At 37.3% G+C, this 17,489-nt stretch overlaps 1 protein-coding gene across 1 annotated transcript in view; it reads left to right on the top strand.

Moving 5' to 3' along the window:
* Positions 1–17,489, top strand: part of LOC100721750 (extracellular calcium-sensing receptor) — a 32,950-nt gene continuing 15,461 nt past the window's right edge. Inside the window, exons 1-2 of the mRNA XM_003461692.5 lie at positions 1–203; positions 1,467–1,758. Of these exons, the coding sequence (XP_003461740.4) occupies positions 1–203; positions 1,467–1,758 (495 nt within the window). The remainder of the gene's footprint in view (positions 204–1,466; positions 1,759–17,489) is intronic.

Here is a 17,489-nt window from a genome sequence, read left to right as displayed (position 1 = left end):
ATGAGGCTGTGTGCCCTGCTAGCCATGCTGTCAGGTGCCCTCTTGGCAGCCCCTGGGCCTTTGGGTTGGCTGCTTCCTGGCCACATCCCTCGCTTCAAGCGTCCAGGGGATGTGGTGCTGGGTGGCAGCTTCTCGATCCTTCGTTTCTACAATGCTGTCTCCCTGGACTTCACAGCACTGCCTGCAAGGCAGCCATCCTCACGGTGAGCAGGGTTGGTGGATCCCCATGCTGTGGTGCTGCAGGTTCCCAAATACTGATTTGTGCCTGGCCATTGGTGGCTCCCAGTCCTTAGTGACTCTTTCTGTGCATCTCCTTCTGGCTGGCCCTTGTGCAGTCCAGAACATGCTATGTGCTGTGCTTGGGGACTGCAGGCTTGTGCAAATGTTCCTGGGCTTCTCCTCCTTCTGAGATGGGTACAGGGCTGGATGAGAGACAGGTGTTTTTGCTGACTGAGCTTAAGGCTGCTCCTCAGGAGCTGGGATTCAGGTTCTGTTGTTTTTGCTTTGCCTGTTTCTGTCCTTCAGTTCATAGTGCAGCACACGTTTTAAATTAAATGAGACTGCTCTGGCTCCCTCTCAGGCAGAAGCTTTCTTTCTCTCAATAAATATATTCTGCTCTTTAAAGAAATGAATAAATCATATATGTTTAGTTTTACTAAAGCTGTCAAAATTCTTTTGAAATGACAAAACTTTGTGTTACCATCAGAAATACTTAGTTTTTCCTTTCGACATTCACTGGGTGTTTTGATATGTTTGAAAATTAATGAATCATAATTGTACAAATGTCTGTCTCACACTTCAGCATGCTGATGTGTGCATATATATCATAGAAAGATTAAGTTAGAAGAAATTTAAAAAAATACTAAATTAGGCTGATCAGTGCATCATGATGTCATGTATGGACTTTTTTTTTTTTGTTAAAGAGCACATTTAAAGTCTATTCTTAGCGACTTTGAAATACATGTTAATTTTGGGGGCCTTTAACATTCTTGGGCACCAGACTTTATACTCGTGCCTAGGCACAGTCTAACTTTCCAGCACCTACTGGATCTGGCCCACTTGATGGTTTGTCTGTTTTTTCTGTATTTTGGTTTAAGCACATGGCATTAACTTTGGATAATGTCTCTAGTATTCTTTTTTCCCTACTCTTTTATTACTTCCTTCTTTCCATCCTTTCCTTCTTTCTTTTATAACATGATCTTGTAAATTTGCCCAGGCTGGGATTGATCTTGCAAACTTCCTGCCTCAGCTTCCCAGAGTGCTAGATTAAAGGTGTGCACAACCACACTCCAACCAACCCTCTCCCTGTCTGTTCTGAATGACGCTGTGTGAATTTCTGTATGTGGGTTACATGGAAATGCAACTTGTCCCACATACTGTGTGTGCCATGCATACAGGTATCACTGACTATGCAAGCCTACTCTGTCTGCCCTGTGCCAACTGTGACTTTGGACTTCTCTCCTCAGTGTGTCCAGCTGGGGCTACCGGGTGGCCCAGAGCTTTGTCTTTGCTGTGGAGGAGATCAACAGGAGCACCCACCTGCTGCCCAACCTGACACTGGGCTTCTCCATTCACAACTCTGGGGACTCTGTGCATGGAGCCATGCATGAGACCATGTCCTTCCTCTCAGGGCAGGAGGATCCAGTCCCTAACTATGCATGCCACTGGGGTCCACCCAGGGTTGCCATGGTGGGGGACACACGCTCAGCCCTGTCTGTGGCCATGGCCAGGCTCTTGGGGCTCTACAAGTTTCCCCAGGTGAGTCCGCCCAGGTGCTGTCCCTTCAGAACCAGGAGGATGGCAGAGAGTCTGAGTGATGTGACACTCAGGTAGGTGCTCTGCTGTGGGAGGTCCCTGCTGTCACATCCACATCTGAACCTGTTCTCTGCATGACCCTTTGTTATGGGAGAGCTCTGTTCTCATCCCTTGGAGGAGCAGCCAGCTTTGGATCAAACACAGTGACAGTCTCAGCTCACTCAGTGCCAGGAGCTGGAGCTGAGGTTCAAGTCCAGGCAGGGGATTCAGGCCACTAGCTTCACCTGTACCCTTGGTTGTCACTGAATTGCAGGCTCTCGATGGTACTCCCGAGACAGTGGCCATAGGAGGCTGCCACATATGCCGCTGCCAATGAGAGCTCTTACTTTTAGGGGAGGAATTGAGATGTGTAGCGTGGATTCATCCATTGAACATGGCTATTAGCATGACCAGGGTGAAAATAACAGCCACCAGTAATGTGAATGTTTTCCTCACCCTGCAAAAAACCCCAAACCCAGGAGGTACCACTTTGCTCCAGCGAACCCCAAGCCACCCGTCTGCATTACATCTCTGTGGATCTGCCTTTGTGGATATTTCCCAGGATGGAATTAGAAGGTGTGTGTTGTGGGACTTGCAGCTTCCCTGGGCAGTGTCATGGGTCAGTCCCACTGTGGCCAGTGTTAGAGTTTCACCCTTTTTCAGTGACCATTTATATCCTCTCTGTGCAAAGACCTCATTGTGTTCACTCACTCTGCAGTTCATAGGATTTGAGCTGCTTTTCCTCAGGTCCTGTGGATGCTGTTTCTCTGCATGTTCAGGATCAGACTTAGCATTGTTGTGTGTGGAGCAGAATCACTGGGCCCAATGCTGCTCTTTTGAACTAGTGTTATGTGTGCCTTGGCTCTGCATGAGGTTGCATTCCCATCAGCTGTGTTCAAGGGTCCCACTGAAGCCTATCTGGTCTCACTTTGAAGCCTGTGAACCTGGGTGAGTCCCACTGTCACTCCCACTTGCTGTGAGGAAGCTACCTATGCAGTGGGACATTGAAGGTGACAAAATTTGGTTGCAGTCTGTTTATCAAGGTGCCATACAGTTGTGGAGAAGGGGACACCCATGGCTCCTACTGTGCTGGGATCATCTCCCAGGGCCTCCATCGTGTTTGGATGCTCCCTGAGTGGCTCCAGGTTCTTCATGATCAGGTGGAAGGTCCTTCTGGACAGTCTTCTAGTTCCTATTGCTGTTCCACGTGTCTGACCTCAGATTGTCAGTGCAGAATCCTTAGCCCAAGGATTCTGATCCTCTCAGCTTATAGTACTAATAATACATTCTCAACTAGAGTTTTCTGTGACGTGGATTTTTCTCCTTTCCTTCAAATATAAGCACATTTAAAGACTTGGAAATATCTTTGTTAATCATACCTCAAGAAAATCCTATTTTCCATGTTGTAGGTAGGTCAGAAATTACACAGAATCTTCAAAGAAATCTGGGTTTTGAACAAAATCCAAACCCATAGGTACAGGACAAACCTGTACTCATCATTCATCAGAAATCCACATCACTGCTTATCCTGTACTTTTATTTGCAAAATTTGGCTAGCCTGTCCCTATGAGAGCTAGTCCTTGTGGGGCCCTTTCTGCAGGTCCCAGGAAATCCAACACCTACAGTTGGAGCTGAAGTGCAACCTCTGTGCCATCTATTGAATCCCTGCTCTCTTACAGGAGGAGGGGGTTTATATATCGGTGAGGAGAGTTAAGGTATCATCTATCCACTCAGCCAGGGCCTGAGCGACTGCATCCTGCACCTCAGCCTCTACCAGCATCCAACATGATACCGTGCTGTGCCAACTGCATCTCAAGAGCTCTTTTCTCTTTTGGAAAAATGATCTCTTTCCAACACAAAAACAAACAGCTGTAAATTGCCTTCCCACATTCTTTGTCATCTCTCACAGAACAGAGTTCAAAAAATAGCCAGATGAGATGCACTGGCCCTAAACATGGTCCCTGGTATTCAAGGTAACCTACTAGTTCTGTGCCAAGCAGAGTCTTTGAGTCAAGCCCATCTGAGGCCCTGGCCTAGACAGCAGTGTGGGATTCCAGGGGCCTAGTTGAGGCTCATCTGCTCCTGAGTTTCCTCCTGAGCCATATGGGCTGTACGAGGCTGAGCCAGAAGACATGGAGCTGACACTTGCTGGGCCCTCCTGGGCTCTCAGAGCATGGTGTGAAATGTGTGTATAAGTTTTGGGAATATGAGAATTTTGACACTATTGATTCTGCCTAAGATGGGGATGTCTTTCCATTTTCTAATTGCCTCTTCCATTTATGTCTTCAGAGGACTATAGTTTTCATTATAGAGATCTTCTACTTCCTTGGTTATTTGTATTCCTAGGTACATTACTTAATCTTTGTGTTCTTCCTATGAATGCAGTCCTTTTCCTGATTTCCTTCACTGTGGATTAATTGTTAGTGTATAAAATTTCTGTTAATGGTCATTACTTTTTAATTTTCTGTTTAATTTTAAGTAACTTAAAACTGATTTTGTATCCTGCCACCTAGATAGGTTGCCTTATGAGCTCTAAGAGTTTTCTCACCGCATTTTTGTGTCTTTTGAATAGAGGATAGCGTGACAGTTTTCTTTCCTGTTGGTCCGTCTTTTATTTCACTTTCTCTTCCAGTTCATCAGGCTAAACTTCAATTGCTCTATTGTATGTTACTGTGGGTGTGGAAACACTTGTGGTGTTTCTGATGTTAGGGGGATGTATTCAGTTTTCCCCCAGTTGCTATGAAGTCGACAGTGAGCTTGTCACAAATGACTTTCATTAGTTTGAGTTGATGTCCTATACTAATATCCATCAGAGTTTTCAATATGAATGGATGTTGAATCTTTTTTCTGCAGCAACTGTGATGATCAAGTGATTTTTATCCTTAATTATGTTTGTGGTATGTTGTATTTCTTGACTTACATAAGATGTACCACCCTTGCATAACTGGGCAGAAGCTGACATGGTCATCATGTATGATGTTAAAAAATTTTTATTTTATTTTAAAGAGATTAAGAACAGAGAGGACAGAACAAAGCAGATCAGAACAGAAAAATGTAAGCAACACAGCACTTCACCACAAGATAACTGGATAATAACAGTAGCTACCATAATGTCTCTTTCTTTGAAATAGTTGAGAATACCTTCACATACAACAGTGTCAAATAAACAAAATAGTGTAAAACCATTCAAGAGAATGTAAGTATTACTGGGCATTCAGAACCAAATAACAGAAAATGAAAAATGGCTACTATATCATCTTATTTTCATAAAAATTAGTTTACACTATCACACATATTAAAACCCAATATGACACAACATCATTGAACCACGGAAACAAAAGAATAAAAGCATGGTAGGACATCAAAGCAAGATGATATTAAATCAGCAATGGCTGCCATAATATCTCATTTTCTTCAAAATAGCTGTTCATATCATCGCACCTAACATCAAAGAAAACAGAATAAAACCATTCCAACTAATGAATGAAAACATTATAAGGCTTCAAAGCAATGTAATGAGGATCCATGGTTATTGTAAAATCTTATGTACTCTTACCATTTTGTACACTAGGGAGACTATATGTTATTTATATATGTGAGTTTCATTTATTTGGCTTATGAGTATGGTTTCAAGTTGCATCCATTTATTTATAAATGTCTTAATGTGATCATTCTTCATGGCTGAGTAGTATTCCATTGCATAAAAATACCATCACTTTTTTATCCATTCCTCAGGTTTTTTTGGTGCTGCTATAAACATGGCTGTACTTATATCACAGTGGTATGATGTTTTCAGTTCTTCTGGGAACATGCTCAGAAGTTGAATAGGTGAGTCAAATGGGACTTCCAATCACAGCTTTTTGAGGAACCTCCAGACTGACTTCCACAGTAGCTGCACCAGTCTACACTCCCACCAACAGTGCAGGAGAGTTCTTTTTCCCCCACAACCTCTCGAGCATTTTTTTTGTAGTTTTCTTGATCCTGGCCATTGTTTCTGTAGTGAGATGGAATTTCAGTGTTGTTTTAATTTGCACTTCTCTAATGACTAATGATGAAGAACATTTTTTCATGCATTTATTTGCCATTTGTATTTCTTCATCTGAGAAGTGTGTATTCATTTCAGATGTGCAATTTTGGATTAGATATTTGAATTTTGGGGGTCTGAGTTTTAAAAACTCTTTATATGTTCCAGCCAGAAGTCTTTTGTCTGAGGGACAGTTTACTATGATTTTTTCCCAGTTTGTGGGTTTGTCTTTCACTATGCTGGAGATTTTGTTCGACATGGAGAAACTCTTTAATAATACATGACACCAGTTATTGATTCTTAGAAATATTTCCCATTTGGTTTGATTCTTGTTAATGAATTCTCTACCTACCACTATGTCTTCAAGATTTTTACCTACTTTGTCTTCCAGGATTAGTGTTTCTGTTTTAATATTCTAATCTTTGATCCATTTAGATTTTAGTTTAGTACATGGTGATAGGCATGGGTCTAGTTTTAGTTTTCAGCATTTGGAGAGCCAGTTTTTCCAGCACCATTTATTAAAGAGACTGTCATTTTTCCAACGAAAATGTTTGGCCCCTTTATCAAAGGTAAGTTGATTGTGTTTGTAGTTGTGATCTTCTAATCTATTCTCTTGATCTTCTAATCTCTGTTTTTATTCCAGTACCATGTTGATTTTATTACAGGAACTTTGTAGTATAACTTCAAGTCAGGGATTGTGATGCCTCCTGCCTTGCCTTTGTTGCTTAGAATTGCCTTTGCTATTGGAGGTCTCTTCTGGTTTCAGATGAATTTTATGAATGATTTCTTGAGATCTATGAAGTATGTTAGTGGTACTTTGATTGGGGTTGAATTGAATCTGTGTAAGAGTTTTTGGAGAATGGCTATTTTCTCAATATTTACTCTTCCTATCCATGAACAAGTTATGTCTTTCCATTTTCTGAGATATTCTTCGATTTCTTTTTTTATGTTATAATTTTCCCTGTATAGATCTTTTACTTCTTTCATGAGATTAATTCTTTATTTCATTTTTTTGTATGCTAGTGTGAAGGACGTGGCTTCTCTTATTTCTCTCTTGGTGATATTGTTGTTAGTGTATAGTAATCCTATTAATTTTTGAGGAGTGACTTTGTATCCAGTTACATTACTGAATTCATTTATTATATCTAGGAATCTTGTAAGCAAGTTTTGGGGGTCTCCTTTGTAGAGTGTCATTTCTTTTTTATTTTTTATTTTTAAAAAGACTAAGATAAAAGAGGACATAACAACACAGGTTAGAACAGAAAAATTTAAGCAACATAATGTTTCACCACAAGACAACCCAACATAACAGTAGTTACCATAGAGTTTCTTTCCTTGAAATATTTGAGTATACTTTCATATATGATAGCATCAAACCTAACAAGAAAGTGTAAAACCATTCAAGACAATGAAAGTATCACAGGGTATTCAAAACCAATTAACAGAAAATGAAAAATGGTTTTTATATTATCTCCTTGTTTATAAAAAATTTTGTTTGTACTATGACATAGAATAAAATCCAATAAGGTACAACATAATAAAACTGATGGAGACAGAAGAACAAAAGCTTGGTGTAAATTCAAAACAAGATGATATTGAATCCTCACTAGGTATTATAGTGTCTTGTTTTCTTCAAAGTAACTGTTTATACCATCACAGACAATAAAATCAAACAACCCAGAATAAAACCATTCTAACTAATGAATAAAAATATTACAAGGCTTCAAAGCAATATAATGAGGAACCATGATTACCACATACTTTTATGTATTCTTACCATTTCTTACACTAGGGAATCTATTTGGTATTTATATATGTGGAGTTTGATTTATTTTGCTTATGAGTATGGTCTCAAGCTGCGTCCATTTAATTACAAATATCTCAATGTGATAATTCTATATAGATGAGTAGTACTCCATTGTATAAAAATACCACAACTTTTTATCCATTCCTCAGATGATGGACAGATTTGTTTCCAAAATCTGGCTATTACAAATTGTACTGCTACAAATGTGGGTGTACATATGTCACTGTGGTATGATGTTTTCAGTTCTTCTGGAAATATGGCTAGAAGTAGATTAGCTGGAACAAATGGGACTTCTAATCCCGGCTTTTTGAGAAACCTCCAGACCGACCTCCACAATGGTTGTACCAGTCTACAGTCCCACCGACAGTGCTGGAGAGAGGCCCAGGTCAAGTGCTCCCCACCAATCTTACTTGAGAAGGGAGTAGCTGATTGAAGTCACTGCAGCCCCTTGTTCTGGTCAGTCTGCCCAGTCCCAGAATGTCATCTGCTGGAGCCTATTTGTCTATGGAAGTGTTTTTATTCCCATCACTCTCTGCAGGTCACTGCAGGGTTCCCCATCAGCTCGGCTCTGAATTTGGTTCACCAATTCCCATCCTTAGTGTGAATGCATCTCCAGTGAGCTGATGCTGGTGGGCTTTCACGTAGCTCGGTAAGTTTCCACTGCACACGTTCAAGTGCAGCAATGTCAGGGTGTTCAACCAGCAAGTTCAAGTGGCAGTACCCAAACTGTAGCTGTTCTAAGTAGTACTGGGACTATGTTTTTAATTGGTTTCTCTCAGTTTAGATTGCTCCTGGGTCAGAAGGGTCTATCTCCCTCTGTTCAGCACTCCCCATGCTGTATTATTTTTGGAATCTAAGTTGACTATGTCAGGGAGCCTCCGTAGCTTGCTGTTATCTATCCCCCATCTTTTTTGAGCCCCCTCGCAGTGTGGCTTTAATTTGCATTTCTCTAATGAGTAAGGATGATGAACATTTTTTCATGTATTTATTGCCATTTGTATTTCTTCATTTGAGAAGTGTGTATTCATCTCAGATGCCCATTTTTGAATTGGATCTTTGAATTTTGAGGTCTGATTTTTTTTAATTCTTCATATATTTTAGGCAGAAGTCCTTTGTCTGAGGGAGAGTTCACTCAGATTTTTTTCCAGTTTGTGGGTTTTCTTTTCAGGATTCTGGAGATTTCTTTTGACATGCAGAAACTTTTTAATAAGAGGTGATCCCAGACATTGATTCTGGGAAGTATTTCCCATGCAATTTGATTCCAGTTCTTGAATTCCCTGTCTACTCCTACTGTCTTCCAATAGATTTAGTGATTCTGTTTTAATATTCAGAACTTTGATCCACTGAGATTTTATTTTAGTGCATGGTGATAGACACAGGTCTACATTTAGTTTTCGGCATATGGAGAGCTAGGTTTTCCAACACCATTTATTGAAGAGACTGTCATTCTTCCAGTGAAACTGTTTAGCCCCTTTATCAAAGATAAGGTGGTTGAGTGTGTTTGTAGTTGTGGTTGTATCTTCTAATCTATTCCATTGATCTTCAGCTCTCCTTTGATTCCAGTACCATGTTGATTTTATTACAGGAGTTTTGTAGTATAACTTCAAGTAAGGGATTGTGATGCCTCCTGCCTTGCCTTCACTGCTTAGAACTGTCTTTGCTATTCTAGGTCTCTTCTGGTTCCAGATGAATTTTAGGTGTAATTTCTTGAGATCTATGAGGTATGTTGATTGTATTTTTATTGGGATAGCATTGAATCTGTATAACAGTTTTGGGAGAATTGCCATTTTCACAATGTTTATTCTTCCTATCCATGAGCAAGGGATGTCTTTCCATTTTCTGAGATCATATTCAATTTCGTTTTTCAGTGTATTATAATTTTTACCGTATAGGTCTTTCACTACTTTTGTGAGAGTAATTCCTAAATATTTCAGTTTTTTGGTTGCTAGTGTGAAGGTTGTGGCTTCTCTTATTTCTCTGTCAGTGATTTTGTTGTTAGTGTATAGGAATGCTATTGATTTTTGAGTATTGATTATTCATCCAGCTACATTACTGAATATATTTATTATATCTAAGTGTCTTTCAATGGAGTTTAGGGGGTCTTCTATGTAGAGTGTCATGTCATCCACAAACAATACCAATTTAACTTCTTTTCCTATCTCTATCTCTTTTATTTCTCCCTCTTGTCTAATTGCTCTAGCTAGTATTTCCAATACTATATTAAATAGGAGCAGTGATAAGGGACATCCATGTCTTGTGCCTGAGTTTAAAGTAAAGACCTTCAATTTTTGGCCATTTAGTATGATACTGGCTGTTGGTTTCTCATAGATGGCCTTTACTATATTGAGGTAAAAACCATATAATCCAATTTCCTTTAAAGTTCTTATCATGAATGAATGTTGGACCTTATTCAAAGCTTTTTCTGCATCTTTAGAAATGATCACATGATTCTTACTTTTGGCTTTATTGATATGGTGGGTTACCTTTACTGATTTACATCTGTTGAATCATCCCTGCATGCCTGGGATGAATCCCACTTGGTCATGGTGTATAATATTCTTGATGATTTTCTGCATCCTATTTGCCAATATTTTCTTGAGGATTTTTGCATCTGTGTTCATTAGGGAGATTGGTCTGTAGTTCTCTTTTTCAGTTGGGTCTTTCTCAGGTTTTGGTACTAGAGTAATATTTGCTTCCAGGAATGACTTAGGAAGGATTGCTTCCCTTTCAGTTTCAGTGAAGAGTTTGAGGAGTGTCGGCATTGAGTCTTCTCTGTAGTTCTTGTAGAATTCTTCAGTGAATCCATCTGGGCCTGGGCTCTTCTTTGTAGGTAAGGACTTAATTACATTTTCAGTTTCATTCACAGAAATTGTGTTATTCAGCAGTTTTACATCTTCTGAACCTAGCTTTGGTACTTCATATGTTTCTAGGAATCTTTCTATTTCTTCTGTGTTGTCAAACCTTTGAGAGTAGAGGTTTTCGAAATAGGTGTTGATGATCCGTATTTCTATAGAGTGTGTAGTGATTTCACCTTTTTCATTTCTTATTGCATAAATTTTAGCCTTTTCTTCCCTTTTTAAAATAAGGTTCACTTGGGGCTTATCAATTTTATTTCTTTCACAGAAATAACTTTGATTCATTGATTCTTTGGATTGTTTTATTAGTCTCTATTACATTGATTTCTGCTCTGGTTTTAAAATAATTTCATTTAAATAGAAAAAGAGAAAAAACCAAACAAAACAAAACAGTGTAAGGCTACAAGTAATACAGAACTACAAAACAATCAGTAAGAAGTCACCTGTTAATAGATTACACATTGTCATCTTAGAGATAGTTGTTCAAATCACAGGATCAAAGCATACAAAGTGGATACAAACAGTGAGACCGCAAACAGTTGTGCTCAATGATCCAACCAAAAACATTAATATGGTTGCCTATCTTAACACACCTAAACACAATTGCAGTTGTATTCTTTAGAGCACTTTTTTCCTCTCATTTTTACATAAAAATTTACACATTTTGGGTTTTATTACACCCATAGCTCTTATTACTTTTTTTGGAAGAGAATAAAACCAAATATGACAAAACAAAGCTGTCAGTCAAAACCAAGGATAGACATAGCACACGATGTAAAAACAGAGTACAAGGTTATCAACAATTGTTACCATAATGCCTCTTGCTTCCTTAAAAAGAATTGCCTATATCATTAGGTATTATAAAGTTGAACAAATCAGTACATAACAAGACCAATAGAACCTAAACATTTTAAACATTACAGGACTTCAAAAGAAGATAATAGTCAAACAAGAATGGGCATCATAGTGAATCTTATTGATTTCAAAATAGTTGCCTATACCCTCAAACTTGATACTATCAAACCTAGATAGTGGGAGTAATACAGGACTTCAAATCAAGTTAATAGGAATTCAAAAAAGTTACTATGATATATCTTGCTAATTTTTTTTATTTTTTCACCCTAATTAAAAATGTTAAAAAAAAACTAAATCATCTTTTAATGAATAAAGGAGAGATTCAGATAAATTAGGACACAACAACATACTAATACAGGTTAAAGTATGACAATTTCAGCAAACTAGTGCTTCACCACCAAATAACTCAACTTAATTGTAGTTATCATAGTGTCTTTTTCCTTGAAATATTTGAATATAACTTCATATACTATAGCATCAAACATATCAAGACAATGTAAAACCATTCAAGTGGATGAAAGTATTGTAGGGTATTTAGAACCAGCTAACAGAAGAAGAACAATGGTTTCTATATTATCTCTTTGCCTTTAACAATTTTTGTTTATACTATTACATATAATAAAATCTAGCAAGATACAACATGATAAAACCAATGGAGAAAGAAGAGCTTGGTGGGGCTTCAAAACAAGATGATATTAAATCAGCACTACCTATTATGATGTCTTGTTTTCTTCAAAATAGCTGTTCATTACATCACAGCCAATAATATCAAGCAGCCCAGAATAAAGCCATTCCAATTAATAAGTGAAAACTTTATAAAGCTTCAAGGCCACATAATGAGGAATCATGATTACCACACACTTTTATATATTTGAATCATTTCTTACACTAGGGAAGCTATTCGGTATTCACACATGCGAGTTTGATTTATTTCACTTATGAGTATGGTCTCAAGCTGTGCCCATTGATTTATAAATACCTCAATGTGATCCTTCTTTATAGCTGAGTAGTACTCCATTGTATAAAAATACTGAAACTTTTTTATCCATTCCTCAGTTGATGGACACTTGGGTTGTTTTCAAGATCTGGCAATTACAAACTGTGCTGCTATGAACATAGTTGCACACATATCACTGTGGTATGATGCTTTCAGTTCTTTTGGGAATATGTCTAGAAGTGGAATAGCTGGAAAAAATGGGACTTCTGATCCCAATTTTGAGAAATTTCCAGACTGACCTCCACAAAGATTGTACCAGTCTACACTCCCACCAACATTGCCGAGGGTTCCTTTTTCCCCACAGCCTCTCCAACATTTGTTGTTATTGGTTTTCTTGATCCTGGCCATTCTTTCAGGAGTGAGATGGAATCTCAGTGTGGTTTTAATTTGCATTTCTCTAATGACTAATGATGATGAACATGTGTTCATGTATTTATTTGCCATTTGTATTTCTTCGTCTGAGAAGTGTGTATTCATCTCAGATGCCCATTTTTGGATTGGATCTTTGAATTTTGGGGGTCTGAGTTTTTTTAATTCTTTATATGTTTTAGACAAAAGTCCTTTGTCTGAGGAGGAGTTCACTAAGGTTTTTTCCCAGTTTGTGGGTTTTCTTTTCACCATGCAGGAGATTTTTTTGACATGCAGAAATTTTTTAATAAGACATGGTCCCAGTTATTGATTCGGGGAAGTATTTCCCGTGTGATTTGAGTCCTGTTCATGAATTCTCTACCTACCCCTAAGTCTTCAAGGTTTCTACCCAATTTGTCTTCCAATAGATTTAATGTTTCTGTTTTAATGTTCAGACCTCTGATCCATTTAGATATTAATTTAGTACATGGTGATAGGCGTGGGTCCAGTTTTAGTTTTTGACAAATGGAGAGCCAGTTTTTCCAACACCATTTATTACAGAGACTGTCATTCTTCCAGTGAATCTGCTTGGCACCTTTATCAAAGATAAGGTGGTTGGGTGTGTTTGTAGCTGTTGTTGTATCTTCTAATCTATTCCATTGATCTTCGGCACTCTTTTGATTCCAGAACCATGTTGATTTTACTATTGTTGCTTTGTAGTATAACTTCAAGTAAGGGATTGTGATGCCTCCTGACTTGCCTTTGCTGCTTAGGCTTCTAGGTCTCTTCTGGTACCAGATGAATTTTAGGAGTGATTTTTCTAGATCTATAAGGTGTGTTTATGGTATTTTTTATTGGGATAGCATTGAATCTGTATAACAGTTTTGGGAGAATGGCCATTTTCACAATGTTTATTCTTCCTATCCATGAGCAAGGGATGTCTTTCCATTTTCTGAGATCATACTCAATTTCTTTTTTCAGTGTATTATAATTTTCCCTGTATAGGTCTTTCACTTCTTTCATAAGAGTAATTCCTAAATATTTCAGTTTTTTGGTTACTAGTGTAAAGAGTTTGGCTTCTTTTATTTCTATCACTGTGATTTTGTTGTTAGTGTATAGGAATGCTATTGCTTTTGTATCCAGCTACATTGCTGAATTTATTTGTTTTATCTAAGAGTCTTTCAATGGAGTTTAGGGGGTCTTCTATGTAGAGTATCATGTCATTTGCAAACAATGATAATTTAACTTCTTCTTTTCCTATCTTTACCCCTTTTATTTCTATCACTTGTCTAATTGCTCTGGCAACTATTTCCAGTACTATATTAAATAACAATCATGACAAAGGACATCCTTCTCTTGTGCCTGATTTTAAAGTAAAGGCTTTCAATTTTGGCCATTTAGTATGATACTGGCTGTTGGATCTCGTAGATGGCTTTTTTGTATTGAGGTGAAGACCACCTATTCCAATTTTCTGTGAAGTTCTTATCATGAATGAATGTTGGACCTTATCAAAAGCTTTTTCTGCATCTATAGAAATGTTCATGTGATTGTTACTTTTAGTTCTATTGATATGGTACATTACATTCATCGATTTACATATGTTGAACCATCCCTGCATGCCTGGGATGAATCCCACTTGGTCATGGTGTATAATCTTCTTAATGATTTGCTGCATCCTATTTGCCAATATTTTATTCAGGATTTTTGAATCCGTGTTCATTAGGGAGATTGGTCTGTAGTTCTCTTTTTCAGTTGGGTCTTTTTCAGGTTTTGCTACTAGAGTAATATTTGCTACCAAGAATGATTTAGGAAGGATTGCTTCCCTTTCAGTTTCATTGAAGATTTTGAGGAGTGTCGGCATTATGTCTTCTTTGTATTTCTTGTAGAATTCTACAATGAATCCATCTGGGCCTGGGTCTTCTTTGTAGGTAAGGACTTAATTACATTTTCAGTTTCATTAATATAGATTGGATTATTCAGCAGTTTTACATCCTCTTGATCTAGCTTTGGTACTTCATATGTTTCTAAGACTCCGTCTGCTTCTTATGTGTTATCAATCCTATGAGAGTATAGGTTTTCATAATAGATTTTGAGGATCTTCCGTATTTCTAGAGTCTGTAGTAATTTCACCTTTTTTATTTCTTATTGTATGAATTTTAGCTTTTTCTTCCCTTTTTAAAATAAGGTTGGCTAGGGGCTTATTGATTGTATTTATTCTTTCAGAGAACCAACTCCTTGAATCGTTGGATTCTTTGGATTGTTTTCTTAGTCTCTATTGTGTTGATTTCTCCTCTGATTTTTATAATTTCCTCTCTTCTTTTGGCTTTGGGCTTGACTTGCTCTGCTTTTTCTAGCTGTTTGAGGTGTGGCATCAGATTATTTATCTGTATTCATTCTGTTTTCCTGATGCGGGAACTCAGTGCAATAAATTTTCCTCTGAGGATGGCTTTCATTGCATCCCACAGATTCCTGTAAGTTGCATCCGTATTTTCATTTTCTTATAGGTATTGTTTAATTTCTTCTTTAATTTCCTCTGTGACCCACTGATTACTCAAAAATGTGCTATTTAGTTTCCAAGTGTTTGTGGGATTTTTGCAGTATCATTTGTCATTAATTTCTAATTTCAATGCACTATGTTCTGATAACATGCAAGGGATCATTTCAACTCCTTTGCTTTTGTTTAAATATGTTCTGTGAGCTAATATATGGTCTATTTTAGAGAATGACCCATGTACTGCTGAGAAGAATGTGTATTCTGATGTTGTTGGGTGGAACATTCTGTATATGTGTATCAAGTTCATTTGTTCACAGGTGTGATTCAGTTCTGTTATTGCTTTTTTATTTAAGGAGAAAAAAAACAGAAAAGGGTACAAGTAATACAAAATTTAAAAAATAAACAGTAAGAAATCACCAGTTAATAGATTACATATTCTCATCTTAGAAATAGTTGTTCAGGTTGCAAAACTGAAGCATATAAAATGGGCTTTCAAACAGTGAGAGTGCAAACAATTTTGTTCAGCGATCAAAAAAACTCAGTAATATGGTTATCTATATTATACACTTAAACGTATATGCAGTTATAACATTTAGAGCACTTTCTTTTCTTTTCTTTTGTACAATGACAATTACACATTTTGGGTTTTATTACTGCCACAGTTATTACTTTTTTTGAAGAGAGTGAAACCAAATGTGACATATCAGAACAGAGTGAGTCAAATCAAAAGCATGGACATAATAGATAATGTAAAAGCAAAATACAAGGTGATCAACAATGATTATCATACCGCCCCTTGCTATTTTAAGAAGAATTTCCAGTTATAATAAAATTGAACAAAACAGTAAAGAATAAAACCAAAGCATTGGAGACAACACAGGACTTTAAAAGAAGATAATAGTCAACCTGGATGGGAGTCGTAACGAATCTTATTGTCTTCACAGTTTTGCCTTTACTTTTGAAGTTGGTACTATCAAGCAAAGTAGAATAGGGGAAAATCAGTGAAAACAAGATAATGAGGGCAATACAGAATTTCACATGAAGTTAATAGAAAATTACAGTAGGTTACTATAATGTATCCTGCTATTTTTGTTTATTTTCCCCTTAATTAAAAAGATAAAAAAGTAAATAATTTTTAAAAAGGGGCGATTTAGATAAAAGAGGGCATAACAACAGAATAGCACAGGTCAAAACATAACCATTTAAGCAAAATAGTGTTTCACCTCAAGATATCCTGACATAAAAATACCATAGTGTCTCTTTCCTTGAAATCTTTGAATATAACTTCCTACACTGTAGCACCAAACATATCAAGACACTGTAAAACCATTCAAGAGAATGACATTATTACAGGGTATTTAGAACCAATTAACAGAAAATGAACAATGGTTTCTGTATAATCTCCTTGCTATAAAAGTTTTTACTTATATTACCATATATAACAAAATCCAATAAGATACAACCTTTTAAGACCAATGGTAACAGAAGAATACAAGTTTGATGGGACTTCACAACAAAATGATACTAAATCAGCACTAGCTATTATGATGTCTTGTTTTCTACAAAGTAGCTGTTCCTACCATCCGATCTTCTCTGCCTCATTTCTGTTGAGCTCATTTTCTGTCATTTGTTGTCAGTTTGTGTTCTTCATTTCACTTTCTGCTCCATTCATTGTGGCCTGTCTGCCACTATTTCTGGAATTTTGGTGTTTTCCTTTTTTAGAATATCCTGCCGTATTCTCTGTAGAGTTGAATTAGTGGTTGCAAATTCCCCCAGTTCCTCTTTATCCTGGAAGCACCTTGTTTTTCCATCAATTTCTAGGGACAGTTGTGCAGGATATATCAATCTTGGCTGGAGGTTGTAATGTTTCAAAGCTTGAATTATTTCCCCCAATGCTCTTCGTGATTTGATGGTATGTGCTGAGACGTCTGCTATAATTCTGATGGGTGTTCCCTTGTAAGTGATCTGTTTCTTCTCTCTGATGGCTTTTAATATTCTGTTCGTATATTGGATTTTTGGAATTTTGATTATTACATGCCTGGGTGTAGCTCTGTTTGGGTTGTAGGTGGCTGGGGTCCTGTATGCCTCGTACATCTGAGTATCTTTACCATTTGGTAATTTAGGGAAATTCTCTTGGATTATTTCTCTGAATAGCTTTTGTAGTCAATTTGTGTCCCTACTTCTTCTTTTATGTTCTCAACTCTTAAGTTATAGATCCTCTTATCATCTTCTAGCCTTTGTATTGTTGCTGTTAGGTTTTTGTTTTGTTATTTTTAAGAAGTTTTTTGTTTCGTGCTCCCAAATTACAAATCTGC

This window comes from Cavia porcellus, unplaced genomic scaffold (assembly GCF_034190915.1).
Source record: "Cavia porcellus strain 051 isolate PalLab524CR breed Dunkin Hartley unplaced genomic scaffold, mCavPor4.1 scaffold_7, whole genome shotgun sequence".
NCBI lineage: Eukaryota > Metazoa > Chordata > Mammalia > Rodentia > Caviidae > Cavia > Cavia porcellus.
Note: the sequence above shows the minus strand (reverse complement) of the source record. Positions and strands in the feature narration are given on the sequence as shown.